The sequence below is a fragment of the Trichophyton rubrum genome, assembly GCF_000151425.1.
Source record: "Trichophyton rubrum CBS 118892 genomic scaffold supercont2.4, whole genome shotgun sequence".
In the NCBI taxonomy this organism is placed as follows: Eukaryota; Fungi; Ascomycota; class Eurotiomycetes; order Onygenales; family Arthrodermataceae; genus Trichophyton; species Trichophyton rubrum.
In genome coordinates, this window is record NW_003456425.1 from 318,785 (window position 1) to 339,614 (window position 20,830).

The window sequence follows — 20,830 nt, forward strand, 5'->3', positions numbered from 1 at the left end:
TCTCTATATCCTATTCTTATTGAAATTTCATTCATTTTTCATTCATTAAAATTGCTAGTTAGTCTACTCAAAACACATGCTGCTTCCTTTGGTCTAGTTATATATTTAAACGCTCATGCTAGGGCGCCCTGTGGAATAATCAATCGTACCGTGACGATCTAGACAGCGGTTCAATCTCTCTTGAATTGCAGCATGCATACTAAAAAGCTCTTCTCGAGTCTTTCCGCCGAATATTAGCTGCGCGGTAGAGTTGTTGGGCAGGGACTCCGTGGCTGCAGCCACAATAACTTGTCCCTTGCTAATAAACGGAGCGAGAAGGGTATAAACATCGGACGATTTCCCCTCATAGTGGAAACTCTGAGCCTGGGCCAGAGGCAACCCTCGTTCCTTCATGAAATGGGTTGAAAGTAAGCATACAACGAAACCTCCTGTTAACCGCGCATTGAGGTCAACAACCACCGTTCGGTTACTATGCGCATCAATAATGACATCTATCCCCGCCCATCCGACATAGGAGCCGATCAGGGTGCGAGCGACAGCATTGATGGTATCCATTAATTGCTCCTTGATCTGCTTCTGTGATCGATAGTCAATCACTGAGCCCGCCCAGCGTCCCGACTGGGTGAAGAGCTGTTCTGTGGCTCCAAGGAAAGTCACGGTTGAACTTGCATTGGACGGGCCAGCCGCACCCACGAAGAAGTTCACTGAATAATGAGGTCGCGTGGAGTGTATGAACTCTGATATCTGGACGTCAGGAACCCCACGGTCCTGGTATTCTGCCATGGCAGTGAGCATCTCCTGCCTCTGGTCCTCCCTGGTGACAATCCATGTTCCCCGACTCCCGCTGCAACGACGCAGTTTGACAACAAACGGCAGCGGCCTTGTCGAGAGGACCGAGGTGCTCAGATCCTCGCCCTGCAGTGGGGCCATCTGTAGATCGGGAGTTGGAATGTTGGGGTGCAAAAGGAAGCGTTTGTCGTTGATCTCATATGCGAAATCGGGATGGACCAAAGTATCATACTCAAGCATATATGACTTTGGTCGATAGTACCATAACTTCTTCCCATGGGTAACTCGTCGCAACTCATCTTGTACGTTATGCTTGTTCAAATCTATATAATGGATTTGTGGCCGTTGATTCGCGGAGAGAGGCGACAAAACTCGGTCAATGTTCGCCGGAAGATTGGCAGGGCGGTATAGGTATACGTCAATCGGGCCGAGTCCCAGTAAAAACTTGACCGTCTTGTAAGTCAGGACCAGCGTTCGGAATCGTTCGAGTCCTTCGTCCGTATTGTTGCTCGAAAAGCCAACATCTTCATCCTGGATATAGACTGTTTCGCGAAGAATCTGTGGATGGATATCGACGTAGGTATAGCCATTGTATATGTCTAGGACTATAGAGTCCGAGACACCATGTTCGCGGAAAAGGCCGGCAAGAGTATTGTCCAACGTTACTGATGGAGATATCTGTTCGTCGAAGAGAGACAATGCCTAAGGAGAGTTATGCTTGTCAATTTCTAATTAATCGGTTATTTTTCCGCAGGGCATAAATGATGGTAATACCGTGGATAGCTTGGAAGTGGGTTGAGTTATCAGCTCCCCTGGGATAATCTCAAAGACAAGGAGGGACAGAAAGCGTCCCACGATGAAGACCTCATTTTTTATGGAGAAGAATATTAAAACAATGGGGAATAATAAACCATAACGGAGAATATTCGTCTTGTTCGTCTTTGCAAACATGATTCTAAAGGAACACAGAGAGATAGTGAGAAGCTGAAAAGTGCGGGAAGAAATCAAGACTGCGGTTGAATTCTCGCGAATTGAAGATACCTGGCGCATTAGTTACGACGGCGGACTCTTATAAAAACTGCCATTTCGACTAAGCCACTAAGCCCCTTAAAACCTCTTGGGAGCTGAAAAGAGTTGAAGGATATGGGATTGGATCTCAGAAGAACCACCCCTGGGCAGTTTTAGGCTTGGAAACAGCACATTGCTGCAGAAGCCGCAAGGAAAAGAAGTTCTTATAGCCTAATCTTCATCAATGGTCGGGCTTGCTGACCCAACTTATAAATGTACAAATCGGATGCGTGGATGTTTTCGCAAGGTAACTAGCGACACAGAACGCTGCTGTCATCGATACTCCGTATGCTAAACCAGGACCACTAGTTACTTAGTCTGGACGAGCAAAAATTTTCCATCCGAGATTTTCCTCGATAAGCTCATCGAAACGAGTCCACGCATCTATGCCCTCGATATTCTGCAGCGTGCTCGCAGACCAATCATCTTCGCCGTCTGGCTCTGCTGGCTGTCAAGATTTGACAACTCGTTGCGTTAAGGTTCAATAATGCATCTGTGCATATGCATAATGTTAGCTAGTTAGCGGATCTCAAGTTCACTCAAATATTCGCCAGCACCCGAACCCCACAGAACATGCTCCATCCAGCGCCCAGGGCCGGACGAAGAACCTCCACGAAGCTGTGACCGACTGCAGCCCGTCGAGACATCTTGGATCCTTGGCCGTTGATGACGTCCCCAGGGTTGTCCGGGGCGGCTGCTGTCGGCGGCTATCGCAGCTCTGAGTGACTGGGCAGCCGCGACGAGGCGCGGTTTAGCGCCAATTCGTCTGCAGTGAGTTACATGATTGGCCAATATTTTGCTTGTTCAAGCCAATGGGAGTGCAGGTAAATTCTTGGCGCAACAATAAGAGCACCCCAAGTTGCTGAAGACGCAGCCAATCAAAATTTTCAAACGGCGGGCATTTGTTGACCTCCCTCGCTTCTCGCGACCTCACCAAGATATGGACAACGTGATATCATCGCACTCTATCGAGCCTTGCCCGAGTAAAAGATTGAGCTGACAGGCCTTTCAGCAGGGCTGACCCATCATTAAGCGCTCTATCGAATATCGACGGGAGTATAGAACAGGGTATCGGATAGAGGATCGAGAGTGCCCAACGGCGTGCCCAACTCGAGTCGCCAACTGGCCTAACTAGGGACCCACGGGACTAACGAGTTCAATATCAAATCTCCGATCAGCCTATTCACGAACAAATCCGTCTGACGTTAGACACGCGCCAGGCCTCTTGTCAGTATGGCCTCCGGTGGCTTACCTTCCATCCCGATAACAAGCCGTAGGCCTGCACCGACGACTACGATATAATCGGACCTTATATAAGCCCATCACGTGAATCACTGTATTCCAGTTCATATCGAGGGGCCTGACCTTTAGAAGCTCGTTAAAGGAGAGGTAAGGAAGAAGATAGAAAAGGACAGTTTCAAGAGATGGTTCGCTAAGCAGCGAAATTGCGTGGGGGTTGGAGTTCCCATACCTAGCTTGCCACCTCACATATATACAAGCTAGCTAGCTAGCTAACCAACCAGTTAAGTTACATCCAACTTGGCCCTCCAACATCGACTGAGAACGTCCTATTTCACAGCAATAAGCTACCGCATAGCTATTACTGGTGAAAGAGAGAGCTGGCTAGCAGAAATTCTCTCTATCTTCGATATACTCTCCCATCTTAGAGATATACATACTTGACTCCCCCGGTAGCTATCTAATCCCCCACCATGGCTTCCAAAGCATTCAACGTGGGGGTTATCGGCTACGGCATGAGTGCCAAAGTCTTCCATATTCCCTTCGTCAGCGCCCTCCCAGAGTTCAATCTATATGCAATTGTGCAAAGAACGCCTTCAGCTTCGGATGACGCCCAAAAGGATCACCCAGAGAGCAAGGTATATCGAAGTGCGGAGGAGTTGGTCAGTGATAGCGCCGTCGATGTCGTGGTAATCACAACTACTCCAGACAGCCATTTCAGTTTGGCAAAGCTTGCTCTAGAGGCAAAGAAGCATGGTACTGTTTATTCTCCATCCATCGGGACATGTCAAGCGGGCGTCCAGCTAACTGGTGTGTGAGATTTATAGTCCTCGTTGAGAAGCCGTTTACTCCGACTACAAAAGAAGCGGACGAGTTGATGGAGCTAGCAAAGACACAAAATAAGCTACTCACAGTGTACCAGAGTGAGTAGACTGCTAGTTTATGAATAGTGGGGGATTTTCTGACAATACGTACAATGGCAGACCGAAGATGGGATGCAGACTTTGTCACAGCGTCAAAACTAATCAAAGACGGCTCCCTTGGTCGCGTAGTCGAGTTTGAGACTCACTTCGACCGCCATCGTCCAGAACTCAATATCAAGAAAGCATGGAAGAACAAGGATATCCCTGGCGGTGGCTCTATCTATGACCTTGGAACGCATCTCATCGATCAGGCAGTCCACTTGTTTGGCCTTCCAAACGAGATCACCGGGTTCATAACTGCCCAGCGAGAGATTAATACGGAAAATTACGAGGATTCATTCACTGTTCTATTACATTATGACAGGCTGTTGGTGACAGCGAAGAGTGGGGTTATCAGTCCCGAGGAGAACCAGCTTCGGTTCTGGATTAGAGGCGAAAAGGGGAGCTTTAAGAAGGTACATCGCTATATCATCTTCTACTTTTCATCACATATCAAAGAGATTGACCATTGCCCATCATTTAGTACCACCTCGACCCTCAGGAGGACCAATTACAAGCCGGTGTAAAACTTGATGACGCTCAGTATGGCTGCGAGCCCAGTGATAGGCACGGTACGTTTTCCTTCTGTCCTACGTGACTTTCCGGTGCACATGCACATCAACACATGTGTCGCATGCAGTGCAACCAGGGATCCACGATAACTGGTTAGTTACTCGATTAGCTAGCTAACATCTACTCCAGGTGTCCTTACAACGTTTGCTGGAGGAAAGTTCTCTTCGCAGACAGTTCGGCCAGAGCCACCAACTTACAAGGAGTTCTATCATTCATTTGCAAAGGCTCTGTCTGGTCAAGGACCGGTTCCTGTAGACCCTGCAGATTCGGGTACTGTCATTCGTCTGGTTGAGCTTGCACAGGAGAGCTCCAAGAAGCGAGCAACCTTGTCTGTCTTAAGGTCCTAGAGTCATGCTGTTACTGATGAATGTATATAGTTACTTTTTCAATCACCAGGGAGCAAAGCTTTTTTGTAGATTTGTATAAACCGAGCTAGTTTATAATATTTACTGGGGACAACAGGAAAATCTATCTAAAGTCATTACTGTCTCATACAAGGTCAAGGAGTAACAGAGGGACGGGAGTAAAGGAAGCGCTGTAGACATGGAAGGGAATACATAACTAACAATTTGTTGGATCTTTTCTTTGCTCCAGCTATTCGTGAAAGAAGGCAGAAAACAACGACTACCGGACCTGCGTAACACCTAACAACATAGGGAGTTAAACGAGATCGTCATTTCACTGCTACGGAGCAATATCAAGCCTTCCAAGATGAACCGCGTTGGGTGGTATACTTATCCTTACAACCCATATATCCTCGTCGGGACATATCCGGCATTCGTCCCCCATCGCGGAGGCTCCAAATACATGGTACTGTCACCACTCACCCCGTCACCCCCGACCATTCGATTTTTTTCGCAGTGGGATGCTGTCTCAGGCCGTATTATAGAAATTCTGGACCGTGTAGGGACTCAGTGGGTGGCCGTCGAATGCTTTGAGCGGCGCCAGGTGCACAACTATAAGACTAGGGGCGAATACGCAGAGATATGCGAGACCACGGTCCTTATTACGGTGCAGGAGTTCCCGTACATTGATTCTGACTATAAGAAGATACTTCATGAATTCTACGAATGCTCAGGTAACTAGTGACATATTTCTTCAACCCATAGTTCAACGCAGACCAGGCAAAGCTAACGATGCATCACTTTATTTTCTACGGTGACAGGAGGACTCTTCATTGAGTTGCTGGAGGGAACTGTTTGGTGCGGCGCAACGGAGACTGCTTATGGATGGTCCATCAACGAACATGATCTGCGCTTCCAATATGCCATTGACGATGGGGATGAAAAGCTGTGGAGCCCCTATGGGGGGTAATCTATCCTCCACCACCTATGTTGCTACGGGTGGGATTGACAAGTCCCTGGGAAACTTCAGCTGTTATCTGCTCCTCTCCAAGCCTGGTCAGGAATTGCCTCGGATGTCAAGGAGTGCTGTTTGGCATGCCATCATGCTGTCAGCCTACGTAGGGGGAGGTTCACCCGTACCGGCAAAGAGCTAAGTAATTCATTCACCCATCACCAAACATCATAGAATGAGTTTTAGAGACAGATGAGAACACGGCTGATAAAAATAATCTTACAGGGCTTATTACTGAACATATACGGAAGAATATCAGATCCGGTGTCCAACTACTCAAGAATTTGCAATAAACAAATTTGGGAAGCCTTCCGATGATCTCGAGTATGAGAGCGAGGAAGAGGAGCACATTGGCAATGTTCTGGCTAGATCTGGTTTAGCAGTATCAGAGGAAGACAACTGCAGGCTAGATTGGGCAGTGGCTCTCTGCCAGCCAGGGAAATGCGGAAAAAACGTTAGTATGAGCAACGTGCGTCGAAACACGACAACAGTAACAATCGACCGTTGGGCCAGACCTACTATCTTGCTGGAAGAAGAGAGAAGGGCTGTCTTAACACGGTGAAGAGCTGTGTCTGTTATAGGAATGCCGGGCAAGAAACTAGAACCAACGAGTGGGCAGCTGTCAGTGGAAGAGAGGGGCATTTCGTCGTCAACGACCCCTGCGGCCAGCTCGTTGGGGAGTCCAACGACGAGGCTCTCGGAGTCGTCTGGGGAGGAACCAGATCCAGACTGACGACTGATGTAGCGGTGATATATATCACACCGCTGCACACCATTGCCCAGGGCATCCGTGAGGCAACTGGCTACGATGTTTCACTCGCCGGGGGTTCTAAAATTGTCTGACTCCATTAGTTATTCCCCCATGGGGCCAAGGGGTGCGTGCCCCAGAGCGGCTCCAGGGAACAGCCAGTAACTGGTTACTCCTCCCCATCCTAGCTCGTTAGAAAAGCCTCACCCCCATTATCTGCTTCTTTGTTCGGTTTTAACTCAGAAGCTATTCATCAGTCATAAAAGCGGCGGTTGGCCTCGGGGGGACTCGGTACCTTCAACACTAACTAGAGCGGTAGCTAAAGAGTTACTTACCTGGGTAGAGTTGATATACCACCGAGCCATGGGTCGGGAAAGCTCTAGGCTCTTATCGACCGACAACGACTTATTAAACCCTCGAGACTATTCGGTATTCAAATTGGATATCAAATACCACAGCCAACCAACCCTGCATGGAGTTTAACAGGCGAAGAGCGATAAAAAGCAAATATCAATGTGATCTGTGGATTCCCAGCATTTAAGTAACTCACCATGATACAACCAATGTTGTTCTATACATCTACTTTTCGATAAGCCAACCAGAGGAGCGTCTCTACCACTCAAAGGGCAGACAATGTTGTCCCTTTGGGTCCCAATTCCAGTACCATGACACGCCCTTTCAGCCATGAGGAGAAAAGGGGGGGAATCCTATCTCGAAAAATCCTGCTGCCGCCTCCTCTCTGCTTCGTGCAGATTGAAACTCCAGCTGCATCGTTAGCTGCGCGTGTACTCCATGAGCTGAGAAGTAGCTGGAACCACATATGTAGCGACATTTCAAACCATCTGGTTATCGGTTTTCTTTTCCCTGCTGTCGTTTTACGGTGCATGGCGTACGGGAACACCACGGGAAAATCATACCTTACTCTCAGGCCAGGCTTCCGCTGTTTGCTTTTTTAAACTGACTATTCTGGCCCTTCTCACGCGCTTCCAGTCTCTCGCCCTCTGGATCGATGGCTTGCAAAGCATGGCCCTGCCTTGGCCATTCTCGCAGTGGGCGGCCACCTGTGCTGCCCTTGTCCTACGCTTCCGTTGGCGGTGGCTTTCTGTCTCTTTGCTTCTTCCTCTGCCTCCTCCGTGTGTGTCTCTTCTTTGAGCTTGCGGATACACACAGGCCATGGCATCAAAGATGCAACAAACTCTTGCCTTGCCCTACGGGCTGTGATGTCGCTATGCCCTTCTCCTCAAGTCAGTTACTTCTGTGGGAGAAAGTAACTAAGCGTCTAGGCGCAGATCGAGGATCAGGTCAAACAAAGAAGAAGTCTATCACATCCTCTTCGCCTCCTGATGCTTTTAGTCTGGCTCTTCTGACTTCCCGGCAGCCTTTCCGTCCTTATCTAGCTACCTATCCAACTCCATGTACTCGGAATAGATGGAGGTTACAGTATCACGGGTACCCCTAGCGAGGAAGCTAAGAAGAAAAAGACGAGCAGAGGGCAAGAGAAAAAAAGAAAATATTGTCCTTCTCCATGAAAAGTCGACGAGGAAGAAGCAAAGTGCTACTCTAAAGAAAAGAAAGGAAAGAGAAAAAGACCCAGCGAGGAGCGTTCGAGCAGGAAGAGGAACGCGGGAGGGGGTAGTTAGGTCATTCATGGCCTTTTGGCTTCCCGGTTAAATGGTCCCTTTATGATTCCCTCCCCCGTACCTACAAATATGTGCATGTATGCTTCTGCACCCCCAGCGTCAATAATTTAGTTCTTCGTTCGCCCTTTATTTTCATGCTGTCAAACACGCACCAGGGCACGTTTCTCATGCACCGTCATTATCGCTATCACTAGGACCAGGACTGCCTTCGGCCTCGATATATATACATAACCTGCATATATATAACTGCTGCAGCATAGCACTTTTACATATTCTCCTTTTCCGCTCCATCGCCTTCTCTCTTCTCTGTGTTATTTGATCTCCTTGCCTTCCGCCGGTCCTCTCACTCGACCATGAGACGACAATAATCTTACCTTGCATCCATACATACCTCTAACTACCCTCCGGTTCATGTGCATGGCTGGGCAGTATGGGATTGCTGGTCTCTACACAAGGCCTGCCGTCTAGCCTTCATGTTGCTCGAAGCCAGCGAGACTTTGCGTTTGAGCGAACCTTTAGCCATGGCAGCAAATCAGCCATGATCCTAAGCACAGCCGGCATCTTCTCCGGACTCTCGTTTCTGATTGTCATGCTCCGGTGCTATACTCGGTTCAACCTACTAAGACATTGTAGGCCGGATGATGGTCTGCTGGTTGTGGCGACAGTAGGTTGAACTTTTGCAACTGTTTTATTTTATTTTATTTTATTGATGGCTGATATGTGTGCTCTTGGTAGATATTCTCCTTTGTGTGTATAGCATTTTTGGTAGACGAGTCACGGCATGGCCTTGGTAAATATACGGATGACATGTCGATTCCTGACATCGAGCGACTAGCCTTGATATCATACATCCATTGGATATTCCTGATAGTAGCCAAGTCGATGGTGAAAGTCGCAATATGTTTCCAGTTTCTTCGAGTACCGCAGCCAAAGGGTTGTTTGCTGCTGGTTAGGGGTTTGATGGGTAAGGCCTCCCTGCCCTCTATATACTAACATTCAGTCAATGCTTAAAAAAGAAACCCCAAAGGACTTGTCATAGTGACGACCATATCGCGGCTTGGCCCGTTTATCTTTCGATGTCGGCCCATCAAGGTATACTGGACATACTCCATGTCTGACGAAACTTGCATTGGGAGCAAGGCGATGTCCGTTATCAGTGTGGTCATGTGTGGTTCGTTGAGCCCTAGATTTCCGACTAGCCACCTTCACAGAGCTGATGAAGTTGATTTTTGACGGGACCAACAGGACAGGATGTATTGACAGACTTGATTCTCACCAACCTACCGCTTTACTATTTCCCACCCAGGAGCCTAGTACGGCGTGCAGGCGTTGTCCTCGCAGGCATCGTGGGATTGGGATATCTGTATGTTTGCGTCTGCTTCTGTTGACAACAGGGAAGAACCAATACTAACGATCTTGTTCCAGGGGGTGCTGTGTAGCCATTGTCAAGATGACTCATTCCATATTGAGTGTCTATCTAGACAGTGGGTATCGGTATGTTTCGGCCCATCCACCATGACATTATGATAAGTGAGAGGCTAATAGTTATCCAGGGGTGATATCTTCTTCCTCCTAAGCACGTATGCTATCTTAACCCAGATAATTATCCACGCAGTACCAAATACTGATCCTCGTATTAGACTCGAGCTCCATATCGCCACGATAGCATGTTCAATACACACCCTTCGCCCCTTATTCGAGAGCTACAGCGACGCTATATTCATCAGTCGGTACGACAATGACGGCCACAACCTTGAATATGACGACACCTCCTCAACCAGTCCCGGCGACGGTTCTAGGATACGAATGATCTCGATATCCAAATATGCACCCAACAGACTAACGTTTGACGACGACCGGCTCAGTCCAATCGACAGCTACGACGGCAAGAACAGGGGGCCACACTGCAGTACAAGGGTGGGCAGCAGTGGGCCGGCATTATCATCGGCAACAGCGTGCGAGTATAAAGTTGAAGTTAGCGCTTCTAGGGTATCATCTCCAGGGTCTTATCATCTGCCTCCTTTCTTCAAGGATTCTCAGAGCAACGGCGCACTTCGAAACGGCAGCGAGACACAACGAGGCGCACTTCCCGGGATAATGTGTACGACAGACGTATATGTTCGTATGGATACCCCGTCGGAAAAGGCGAGCGTACAGAGAGTCTAGCCTGGTTTTAAAATATTTTTGGCTGAAGCGTTTTCTTGTATACATAGTTAGTAGAACTAATCGTAATGCAGGTTTCCCGCTCTTCGGGTGAATCGTGTGGTCAGGGATTATCAAGCTTAAATCACATCAGCACCATATGCAGTAAAGCAGCTGTCTCCGTCAGTCTCAGGGGCCTATATAAGTTTGATGTCCATGGGTGTTGTTGGGTTAGGAAGGCTAGGGTCGTGCAAAGTCCGTTTCACAGGGCACTCTACAGGCCGTCACAACGGAGTCCATGCCGAGAAACGTCTGCTTATTCGAGTATATAACCAATATATAGGCACCCAAAATCTCAGCCCCTAAAGCCTTTAAGTGTTAATAGGACGACTTGTTGTTGCAGCGAAGGATGTGCCGTCGTCGATGGGATAAGGGGGTCAGCTCTGGCGTCGTCGAGACAGGGATACCACCGTCATCGTCATCGGTCTGGCCTGTCGAACACAAACGCACATAGCGAGTAGGAATCCAGGATGGCGTTCCCCATGTCTGGTGCTCTGCTGTCTTATCTTCTTGCTTGTCTTTGCGGTCGTGAAGTCGAAGGAGCAGCAGCATTAAAGTCGATCAACAGGGAGGTGAGGTTTTGCCGCGGTATTGTAATTTTACGGGCGATACCCTGCAAAGCTTCGCCAACCAAGCTTTTCCTGCGCTTCAGATACTTCGCCAGCCACCAATTCTTATACGAGATATCAAGTACCAAAAGTCCCCCCGATGGGCCTGATGGCTTCGAACTGGCTTACGAGGCTTGTACCGGCAAGACGGACCGGCCATCTTCCCGGCCTTCCGCGGAGAAATAGTCCCACGGCCAGAAGGCGAGAAACATCGCAGAAAAGAGACTTGCAGAGTTGGTGCAAGTCGGGATAAAAAAAGCCGGCGCTGGCTTGCTCTCGACGATGATATACCCCGTCTTTTCTCTGGTGCCTGTTTATATTCAGCCGGTCCCTCTCTACCTCTCTCTCTCTCGGATCCTTCTTTCCAGCGCGCGCTTGACGCTGGGAGGCAAAAGAGGCTGTCAAATCAGCGTCTCATCACAACCGGCTCCGGGGTCAAGTCAAGTCAATATATAGAGAGAGACCCCGATTTCAGTTTTCTTTCTTTCCATGGGTTTATAGAGACAGTCTCTTTTTCCTCGTCTTTTTCCTTGCTGGACATAATTCCTCTTTTCATGGGCGGCCGTTGTTTGCTTGTATAGAAAAGTGTTCTCGCCAATGAACCTCAACGACCTCAGGAGGCTAGAGATCGATATCGATATCTTCCTCAACCGGTTCATCCCGCATCCCCGATGGCACCGATATCCATATCCTGTGGCCCATTTCCTCGGCCATAGACGTGAAGCAGTGCCCAAGCTCGGGACGCTGGTGGTTATATTTTGGACGTTCATTGGCGTCTTCTGTGGCCTGTTGACCATCACCGGAATATCTCAACATATCCCTTCTTTCAAACAACATGATGCTCCCCTCGTAGTTGGCAGTTTCGTATGTACTCTCTCGATGCCCCCTTTGACTACGAACCCCCTGATCAACTGACCAAAGACACCTTTTCTGCTGGTTAGGGAGCTGCAGCCGTGCTTGCATATTGTGCCATAGAATCACCCCTCGCACAGCTCAGGAACGCCATTCTTGGACACTTTTTGGCGGCCGTTGTCGGGGTCGGGATCACGAAGCTATTTGGCCTCCATCCCCGTCATGAGGAGCTCTACTGGATAGCTGGTCCGCTGTGCTGTGCTGTTGCCACGCTGGTGATGGCTCTCACAAAAACCGTCCATCCTCCAGCAGGCGCCACAGCTTTGCTCTCGGCCGTCGACCCTAGGACAAGGCACCTTGGCTGGTTCCTCCTGCCTGTCGTCCTTCTTGGCTGCATTCTCATTCTTGTTACAGCTCTGATATTCAACAATATCGAACGGCGCTTTCCCACACACTGGTGGACTCCTGTCAGCCTGATCCCACCAAAGGCGGCAGACCTCGAGTCTTCGACTTCAGAGGAAACTGTCCACCCTGACCTATCCGACGAATCGCCCCCTGACGAAGGCAACGACAAGCAGCCCGGAGATCAGATCATCATCAGACCTGGACAAGTCGATGTATCAGGATCCATCACACTCACTGCCATTGAATATGACTTCCTCGAACGACTTTGTAGACGTATCATAGACATAGACGAGAAAGACGCTTCGACCGAAGAAAAAGAAAAAGCAAACGAAACCAGACAAAACTAGACATTTTTTTTTTTTTCTCTTTTCCTCATGTTGTTCCTTTCTACTGTCCCTTAACCCTTTATCTACTATTTGTTTCTTCTTTTTTTCACATAGTTATTAGACCAGCTCAACCAGTCACTAGTAGTTATCAAAGCGCCCCTATTTTGACCAAGCTTTACAGGAGTCGACTCAGATTGAGCCACCTTTAAAACTCGAACTTGTAGATAAGTGGCTTGCTAGGAATAGGAAAGGAAAAGAAAGCCTCTAAATCTTTCTCTAGTTACTAGTTAAATATTACATTATTCTTTTCTTTCGCCTTCACGATGGAATACCCCTTTCTCTACCTCGCTTTCGGAGCTAGATTGAGTTTTATCAGTAAGGCCAAACTCCGTCTCATGCTCTTTACGAAGATCAACATGTTTCTCTATAAACCCACAGAGAAACCCCAGGCCAGCAATGGCAGCAATCACTTGCCACACGACTGCAAGCGCCTTGACGTATACATCGATGACCTGGCTGCGTGAATCAGCTGGCAGCAGCTTAATGTGTCCGCCACTCGCATATGAATAGGCAGCACCGTCCTTCAAGAGCGCCTGGATTGCTGTATCGGAGACCAGATTTATATGCGAGTTTACCTGGCCATTGAACACGACGGATGCCATTGTTGCACCCCAAACCAGACCAAACGAGCGGACGAATGAGTAGGTCCCCGTTGCAACCGCTACGTCAGACTCTGGGAGCGGAGCCAAGGTGGACGGCAAAGTAGCAGTGAAGATGATTCCTGTGCCTCCAGACGCAAGGATCTGATACCCTACCCAAGCGCCAGTGCTGGATGATTCGTTCAACGTTGACAGCATGCCAGCACCAACAGCACTCAACGTGAACCCCAGCCAGTGTAAGGGTATGTACATTCCGGTTTTCGACATGAACACACCGGTTAGTCCGCCAAAGGGGATAATGGCGAGGGCAAAGGGCAGGAAATTTACTCCCGATATCAAAGGCGATGTTCCCTTGACCGACTGAAAATAGACGGGGAGGAAGTAGGAGATGGCCTGCAGAATAATCGCACCCAAGAAGATGATGACCAAGCTGGCTGCCGATGTACGATGTTGAAACAGCCTTGGTGGCATACTGGGCTCCTTGCAAATGGTCGAGGCCTGGTGAAAGTGGAATATAACCCATCCAAGCACCCCGAGAACCAAGGGGAGGATGGTCCGCCACGATCCCCACGGGTAGACACTCCCGCCGGTAATAAGACCAAAGAAAACCGCAACCATCGACGGGATGAAGATGGCGTTGCCCAGGAAGTCGACGCGAGCCAATGCATGGGCCCATGTTGAGCTTGTCTTATATCGGACATTCAGGAACAGGAGGATGACGATGAGACCGAGGCCACCTATAGGCAGGTTTATATAGAAAATCCACCGCCAATTGACCTGGGCAAGTTTACCTCCGATGATGGGGCCAATGGTTGTGCCAATTGCGGCGGTTGATAGCACAGCACTCAGGTACGGGCCCCGGTGCCGCGGAGGGATGATATCACAAATGACAATATCAGACAGAACGTACAGTCCTCCTGATCCAAGGCCTTGAATCGTACGCCCGGCAATTAACATGCCTACATTCCTTGAGCCGCCTGAGATGCCGCTTCCCAGGGCAAAGAGAGCGATGGCAACCAGAAGCGGATTGCGACGGCCGAAGATGTTAGCTATCTGGCCGAAAAGGGGCTGGGGGACAGTGGTTGCAAAGAGAAACGAGTTTGCGACCCAGACGTATTTCTCTGCTCCGCCGATTTCTCGGGCTATTGTAGGGAGAGATGTGGTTATGATGGTTGCATCGACGGCAGACATGAAGGACAGCAAGCAAAGGGCAGAGAATATGCACCAGATGCGCCAGGATCTCGTGAACGCCTGAGGATTTTCAACTTGGACTTTGCCATCGTTCTCTGGTAAAATAGCCGCAGGTGATGTGGACACAGGAGCTATATTGGTTGGAGGAGGAGATGTCTCCTCTATCGGAACTATGCCCATCTCGAGGCGATGCAAGGGCGCTATGGGATGTAGTCACAAAGCAAGAGGGCGAAATATGGCGGGACAGGGGCAGCTGCGTTTTTATGAGGGCAGCAACTGTAGCCCAACACGGCACGGTCGTGAGCTGGTCATAGATATTGACTGGGTATATTAAGTCCGTAGCCGCAAGGCTCAGGCCATGACGGGATAGTTATTTGACTTGAACGCATGCTTGCTCACCCGCAGCATAAGTGCTAGCCTATCTAGTTAATTAACCCGGCCCTCGCACATGTACACTGCATAAATGTTGGCAAACCTATGCTTGCTGTGCCTATAAGGCCGGGGGAGTTGGGATCTTCATGCAAGGCTGAGGGTATGACTGGGACAAGTGACTGGCTACGGGGGAGAAAACGACCAGCTGAGAGCGACAAATGCACCGAGATATATTAACAGCAGCGGCAAGGGCAAGGACAGCGGTAACAAGAACAAAGGAATAATAACAATAGTGATAATAGCACGGGTTGGCAGGCATATTAGTTATGTCTCGGTTGGTAGTGACAACCCCCTGAGCCGCCGCCAATCAACCATCCATCCATCCCCCATTCGTGATCCATCCGTGATCCTTCCCATCGCCCCCATTGCATGCATGCATAACATTTGCTTCTAGACGAGTATTGGCAGGCCGCCCTAATCGCAATTCCAACGCTTGTCATCTCATCTCACTTTCAGCTCGTCATGCTGAACCAGCCCCAGGCGGCGATCAATAGGCCGGAGACGGTTCGAAAGACAGCCTTGCCCGGCACACCCTCGCGCCAGCACACGTAGCCGTCAACGAGCCCGAGATAGCCTAGAATGAACATGATCGTGTCGACTTCGCGGAGCTTGTTTTGAGAGTAGAAGGTGAACAGCGCGAGACCGAGGGCGGTGGTTCGGCCTGACGCGGTGATCATGATGGCCTGCGCTTCCTTGGAGACTGCAATGCGCTTTGGCAGGCCGAATTCCTCGATGGCGTAGGCAGCGTTCCAGAAAGGCATCAGGCCGCCGAAGGTGGTGGCTGTGGCCACAAAGAGCGGCGGGATGTGCCATGCGGTAAAGTGTTCGAACATCGTGGGTGACTATCCTGGTAAATCCAGAGGACAAGGTGGTTATTGTTGGCTGGCTGGCTGGATGGCTGGCTGTGGTTGGGTTTGTGCAGGAGAAGGATGAAGCTGGGAGGATGGATGATGAAGCTGCTGCGGATATCAACTATATATAACCATCTGGACTGGAGCAGCGTCACTTGCAGCGTGAAACAAAGAAAAATCACCAACACCAGCTCAGATCTCATGCCTTGGCGCTGGAGTCACCCTGCATATAGTAGTTCCAACGGGACACCAAACTTCCCCTAGCCCCCTGGCCTATTCATGGTTTGTGGAAGCAAGGGGTTGGTTGATACGCTAGCTACAGCTTTGCCGGCAGGACGAAGAGCTCTTGGTCGCCATCATGATAGCAAGAATATAGTTGTACAGTGTATTGGCTTGACTAGAAATGCAATTTTAATCCATAACTAGCTGTCTGGCCTGTTCATTTTGACGCCTCCTCCATTAAATGCCCTTGAAATTTAGTCCATGTCCTTAGCGTGCATGTGTTTTTGGCGTGGATGTATCTGGTCCGGCTTGACTCTGGAATATATGGGTTGCTTTGGTGATGGCGTTTTTCATCGGAATAGAAGAAGAGGAAGACGAGTAAATCCTGGTGAAGGGTCCTGTCTTGCCTCCAAGGCCATCTACGGAGTCACTTGGCCAGCTGTCATGGCCGTTTCTCAGCTTTGACGACAACTCAAACCTCTCTTCATCCGCAATCTGGTTGTCTGTGTTGGACTTTGTCTTGCTTAGAAGCAGCTTTGACCGAATGGTCGAATATACTGTGCTGGGCCGTACAAAATTCAGCCAGTATGAATATATAGACGGCGCACAGCTCACGATAACAGTCCCAAATAGCTCTGCGAATCTGGTATCCAGTCAGTATCTATTATAGACAGGGTAAACTGGGGGTTCTTTTAAGCTAACTCACGTTGTAAGTGAAATACGGAGTCCGTTCCATACCGGATCGTCACCAAGAAACAATTGAACCCGGAAACCAAGGGAAATTATACTCATGATGACGGTTCTACCGACAGCCAAGTTAGTAAATAATCTTGAGAAAAGGTAGGTCGAAGGCTATAACATACGTAAAGCCAACCAAAAACACTATCGCCAGTCCAACTTTTTTCCCTTGCGCCATCTGTAGCTTGAGGATGATAGGGAAAGGCAGGAGAAAGATTATAAAGTCTGTGAGAACTGTGAAAGATCCAATAAATATAGCAAGGGTAACTGGTTTTGCACACCTCGCAAAGGCAGTGGCATCCCAGGGAGCCCCATTTCTAGGGAGACAGTAAACTGTCGCCAGAATTATATTGATACCATAAACGAGGAACATAAGGATAATCAGTCCATAGGAGATCCGGGATATCCACCGTACGGAGTTAAATATACGGATGTAAAGAACTAGAACCGCAGATTTTGTCGCCCACAAGGCGGGAGCAACAATCATTTGTTGCGCAAATTGTCTCTAATTGACACAGTTAGATGAGGTTGCTTCTACATATGATAGTTATAGGAGCTCACCTTGATAAACGATGTGGTTACTACAGAGGCAGGGACATCCCATGAATGCCTTACAACTCCATCCTGAGCAACTAGGTCTCTGTTAGTTTATTGCATCCAGCGTGGTGAAGAGGATATAGCAAAGTTACCAGATTCAATTACAGCCCAGTATCCAATGGCGGTTGCTTCGCCAAAAACGCACAGATCTTAAAAATCACAGCAACAGTTAGTTATATGATAGGGTCTTATATCGACATAAGAGCTCACACACAATCATCCAGGCCTAATTTGCCTGTATGTTTATAGTTGGTTATGAGGCGTATCGTGAGGCATAGCATGCTAATGGATATGAGAACGACGCCAAGTGAGATGATGGCCGAGTCAAGTGTGGGAGGGTCCACAAAGTTAGATGGCCCGCCGCTTGGATTGGGTGCAAGAGGAGTCTTTGAAGGATCCATCGCTGGATGTTGGTTGAAGAGGATATCTAGTTAAAGCAAAGGAGACCAACTGATTCAAGAGTCTGGAGGAAACAGACAGCCTCGAATATTTGGCGGTTACACTCATAACTAAGCCATGAATGTTCTTCTCGAGGAAAATGGGGAATACCATTTAACTATACAAACGGTGGACAGTCCAGCCTTGCAACAACCACCAACAGTCAAGGGTGAAAGGGTTACCCTGCAGACGGATAATGCGGCATAACTTGGCAAATCCTGGATTGGAAAAGATGGTCAGCCTTTTGCAGATTGGCACCAGTCATGCAGGTCATACAAAGGCAGGGATGAGCTGTAGGATTGAAAAGCATAGCTTACCTGAGACAATAGACCTCTCAGTAGGCTATCGATATTAGTATTGAACTGCGCCGTACACTCTGGAATCAGAATACCAACTCGCTGTGATATACGCAGGGAGTACATGCCCCTTAATCAATCCCAGAATTACGCAAGGCTGTGAAATAGCAGCCTATGTTCGTCAAGTAGAGACCCTCGACAGTCATTGGTGCCATGTAGGGCGAAGTTGAGGCTGTACTCTGAGCAGGCCGTACAGTTGTAGAGCGCTAAGCTGCTAGAACATATAACGACGCAAGTCTAGCTGGTAAAGGACGCTGAAATCCAAGCCAGTATAGTCTATTATATAGAGAGAGCATATAGCTTTTTGAGCCTCACGATAACCGCATCAACACGATGGTTTTACTCCATAGTATGGACGCCTTAGTGGCTATTCCACTTGGCGGCATCATCTTAGCCCTATCTGCCTTCTTGCTCGCTCGAGAGGAGCTCAAATCTTGCATCCTAACATCGATCTCCTTTCCAATTTCGATCGCATCGAGGCGTGTCAAAGCCTGGCGTTTTCTTCTGGATGGTCCTAATATCATTCAGGCCGGATATGACAAAGTAAGCGTTCACCCAATAAAGCGCAACAACATAGGAACTGAGCTGATGTGTGGCCTAGGCCAAAGGTTCTCCATACGAGGTCCTTGCTCCCGACGCTCGTTATGTGTTTGTGTCTTCAGCTGAGCACATCAAGGAAATTGACGCTGCCTCGGACAACATTCTGTCACTCCAGGCAGCGGCAAAGCAGATGCTCCAGCCAAAATACACAATGAACAACTTCAACTGGTTTGATAAAAGAGGCGTTGACGGTACACCGCTTGTGCGGACTCTCCGTTCCCTCCTGACAAACAATGTGCCAAACCTGGTTCCGGATATTCGAGCGGCCGTATCCAAGATATTTGATACCTTTCATGATTCGCTCCCGGCCATAAACGGTAAGGGAAACAGGAGATGGAATAGGCCCCTGGGATAAAGAAAAGCAGCAGTTCCTGACAATTTCAATAGGGGCCAAAGCTGCACCACTATATCCGATGGTTAAGGAAGCTGTTGCTTACTCCAATGCTTTGGCTTTTTTTGGAGCGGAGCTCGGTAATTTTATGCTCTTAAAGCAATAGTTTCAACCTACTTGACTGACAGGGGAAATTAGCCCAGGACAAGCAGTTCATGAAGGCTGCAATTGACTTCATCGAGAATACCCTTTTGATTGCTGAAATTCTGCGTCTTCTGCCAAACTCTCTTGTTCCGTGAGTCCGAACCCATGACAGCAAGCTAAGATCCCTCTGACGTGTGGCCATGTAGTATAGTTGGAAAGCTTCTGGCAAGGCACTTCCGGTCCCACGACGTCCTCCACAGAACATTAATACCGGTTACTGAGGAAAGGCTTCGAGAAAGGGCCCTGAAACGGCTAGGGCGTAAGATTCCTACTCATGTGAGTAAAAGAGTTCTTCCCAGTAGATGCTCGCTGTTACTGATGGCAGATCAGAAAGACTGCATTCAGTGGGTGATGGAATGTTCGCCAACGCAAAAACCGTGGTCTGCTGAGAGAATAGTGCACGAGCTGATGGCACTTTGGTTCGGATCAGTTCATGTCCTCACAACGGTAGGTTGGTGGTTTCTTCCTCATACATGATAAGTCTTACTGACTAGCACTTTATAGACCATTTGCTACGCAGTGCATGATATTTGCCTCCATCCGGAATATGTTGAACCGCTTCGAAAGGAACTCCAAGGCCCGGAATGGGAAGCTTTTGAAAAAACAGGAAAAGGCCTACCACTCCTGGATAATTTTATCAGAGAGTCTTCCCGTTTAACTCCAGTTGAGTCAAGTAAGCACCCTGAAGTTCCCTTTTGTCTCATGAGGTATGCCTTTGGCTCATAGCCAGGGATTCACTTGAATGGTATTAACCTGTTTTCCACCGTCTAATAGTGAGCACGCGTCGACAGGCATTGCAGCCATTCCAGTTATCAGACGGGACCAAAATTGAAATCGGAGATTGCTTCTGTACTCCGCAGCGAGCGATGGCAAGGGATCCCGCCTATTTCGAAAAGCCACTCGACTTCCACGGTTTCCGATTCGTGGACCCAAGGGTGCTCGCGGGCCTCGAACAGCCAGGTTTTAATATACCCGAGACTGCGAAACCCTCGCAGCTTACGGATACTAGCAATTCGCAGCTCTGGGGCACTGGACGCATGGCATGGTAAGTGTTCTCGTTCAGCTTCAAAGCCTAGGTATCACCATGGCGAATGGAACTAATGGTTTGTAATCATTTGTAGCCCCGGGAGATTCTACGCCGCAGCGGTTATGAAAATAATTCTTGGGCTATATCTCACCAAGTATGACATGGAGTTGGCAGACAAGAAGGCTCCGCGTTGGTTTACGTGGAGGTCATTTATCTACCCAAGCGCCAGCACAATTGTGATTCTTCAGCCCACTGGGTCGACTGAGTAAATCACATATTGTCATGTAGTTATCTGGAGGGCCTACACTGAATTTGCTTATCCGTGTTGTTGTGTCAAGAGGTATTAGATTTCGGTAGGAAGCTTGGGTAATTTAGATAGTTCTAGTTGGTTAGGAGTTTATCACAGACCAAACCAA

At 48.7% G+C, this 20,830-nt stretch overlaps 11 protein-coding genes across 11 annotated transcripts; 7 read left to right on the forward strand and 4 right to left on the reverse strand.

The window, feature by feature from the left end:
* Positions 1-105: 105 nt before the first annotated feature.
* TERG_03977 (uncharacterized protein) lies at positions 106-1,740 on the reverse strand (the record flags this gene model as incomplete). The annotated part of the gene is made up of 2 exons (XM_003234879.1): positions 106-1,491; positions 1,564-1,740. The coding sequence occupies 2 exons, from the start codon at positions 1,738-1,740 to the stop codon at positions 106-108; spliced, it is 1,563 nt and encodes a 520-aa protein (XP_003234927.1).
* Positions 1,741-3,569: 1,829 nt separating this feature from the next.
* TERG_03978 (uncharacterized protein) lies at positions 3,570-4,978 on the forward strand (the record flags this gene model as incomplete). The annotated part of the gene is made up of 5 exons (XM_003234880.1): positions 3,570-3,852; positions 3,924-4,019; positions 4,080-4,474; positions 4,543-4,630; positions 4,761-4,978. The coding sequence occupies 5 exons, from the start codon at positions 3,570-3,572 to the stop codon at positions 4,976-4,978; spliced, it is 1,080 nt and encodes a 359-aa protein (XP_003234928.1).
* Positions 4,979-5,342: 364 nt separating this feature from the next.
* TERG_08803 (uncharacterized protein) lies at positions 5,343-5,945 on the forward strand (the record flags this gene model as incomplete). The annotated part of the gene is made up of 2 exons (XM_003234881.2): positions 5,343-5,709; positions 5,797-5,945. The coding sequence occupies 2 exons, from the start codon at positions 5,343-5,345 to the stop codon at positions 5,943-5,945; spliced, it is 516 nt and encodes a 171-aa protein (XP_003234929.2).
* Positions 5,946-6,824: 879 nt separating this feature from the next.
* TERG_12087 (uncharacterized protein) lies at positions 6,825-8,272 on the forward strand. The gene has a single exon (XM_047751099.1). It carries the CDS (start codon positions 7,745-7,747, stop codon positions 8,192-8,194), a length of 450 nt encoding a protein of 149 aa, XP_047606151.1. The 5' UTR covers positions 6,825-7,744; the 3' UTR covers positions 8,195-8,272.
* A 91-nt stretch (positions 8,273-8,363) lies between these two features.
* Positions 8,364-11,240, forward strand: TERG_03981 (uncharacterized protein). The gene is made up of 7 exons (XM_003234882.2): positions 8,364-9,039; positions 9,111-9,339; positions 9,403-9,546; positions 9,621-9,738; positions 9,846-9,869; positions 9,929-9,955; positions 10,016-11,240. The coding sequence occupies exons 1-7, from the start codon at positions 8,806-8,808 to the stop codon at positions 10,539-10,541; spliced, it is 1,302 nt and encodes a 433-aa protein (XP_003234930.1). The 5' UTR covers positions 8,364-8,805; the 3' UTR covers positions 10,542-11,240.
* A 464-nt stretch (positions 11,241-11,704) lies between these two features.
* On the forward strand, positions 11,705-12,942 carry TERG_03983 (uncharacterized protein). Its single transcript, XM_047748190.1, has one exon. The coding sequence runs from the start codon at positions 12,316-12,318 to the stop codon at positions 12,787-12,789; it is 474 nt and encodes a 157-aa protein (XP_047604167.1). The 5' UTR covers positions 11,705-12,315; the 3' UTR covers positions 12,790-12,942.
* A 101-nt stretch (positions 12,943-13,043) lies between these two features.
* On the reverse strand, positions 13,044-14,798 carry TERG_03984 (uncharacterized protein; the record flags this gene model as incomplete). The annotated part of the gene is made up of 1 exon (XM_003234885.2): positions 13,044-14,798. One exon carries the CDS (start codon positions 14,796-14,798, stop codon positions 13,068-13,070), a length of 1,731 nt encoding a protein of 576 aa, XP_003234933.1. The 3' UTR covers positions 13,044-13,067.
* Positions 14,799-15,502: 704 nt separating this feature from the next.
* TERG_03985 (uncharacterized protein) lies at positions 15,503-15,883 on the reverse strand (the record flags this gene model as incomplete). Its single annotated transcript, XM_003234886.1, has 1 exon — positions 15,503-15,883. One exon carries the CDS (start codon positions 15,881-15,883, stop codon positions 15,503-15,505), a length of 381 nt encoding a protein of 126 aa, XP_003234934.1.
* Positions 15,884-16,390: 507 nt separating this feature from the next.
* TERG_03986 (uncharacterized protein) lies at positions 16,391-17,859 on the reverse strand (the record flags this gene model as incomplete). The annotated part of the gene is made up of 6 exons (XM_003234887.1): positions 16,391-16,766; positions 16,830-16,925; positions 16,987-17,366; positions 17,423-17,493; positions 17,551-17,607; positions 17,673-17,859. The coding sequence occupies 6 exons, from the start codon at positions 17,857-17,859 to the stop codon at positions 16,391-16,393; spliced, it is 1,167 nt and encodes a 388-aa protein (XP_003234935.1).
* Positions 17,860-18,585: 726 nt separating this feature from the next.
* On the forward strand, positions 18,586-18,918 carry TERG_12088 (uncharacterized protein; the record flags this gene model as incomplete). The annotated part of the gene is made up of 1 exon (XM_047751100.1): positions 18,586-18,918. One exon carries the CDS (start codon positions 18,586-18,588, stop codon positions 18,916-18,918), a length of 333 nt encoding a protein of 110 aa, XP_047606152.1.
* Positions 18,919-19,705: 787 nt separating this feature from the next.
* TERG_12089 (uncharacterized protein) lies at positions 19,706-20,683 on the forward strand (the record flags this gene model as incomplete). The annotated part of the gene is made up of 4 exons (XM_003234888.2): positions 19,706-19,834; positions 19,892-20,060; positions 20,162-20,432; positions 20,509-20,683. The coding sequence occupies 4 exons, from the start codon at positions 19,706-19,708 to the stop codon at positions 20,681-20,683; spliced, it is 744 nt and encodes a 247-aa protein (XP_003234936.2).
* Positions 20,684-20,830: the final 147 nt, after the last annotated feature.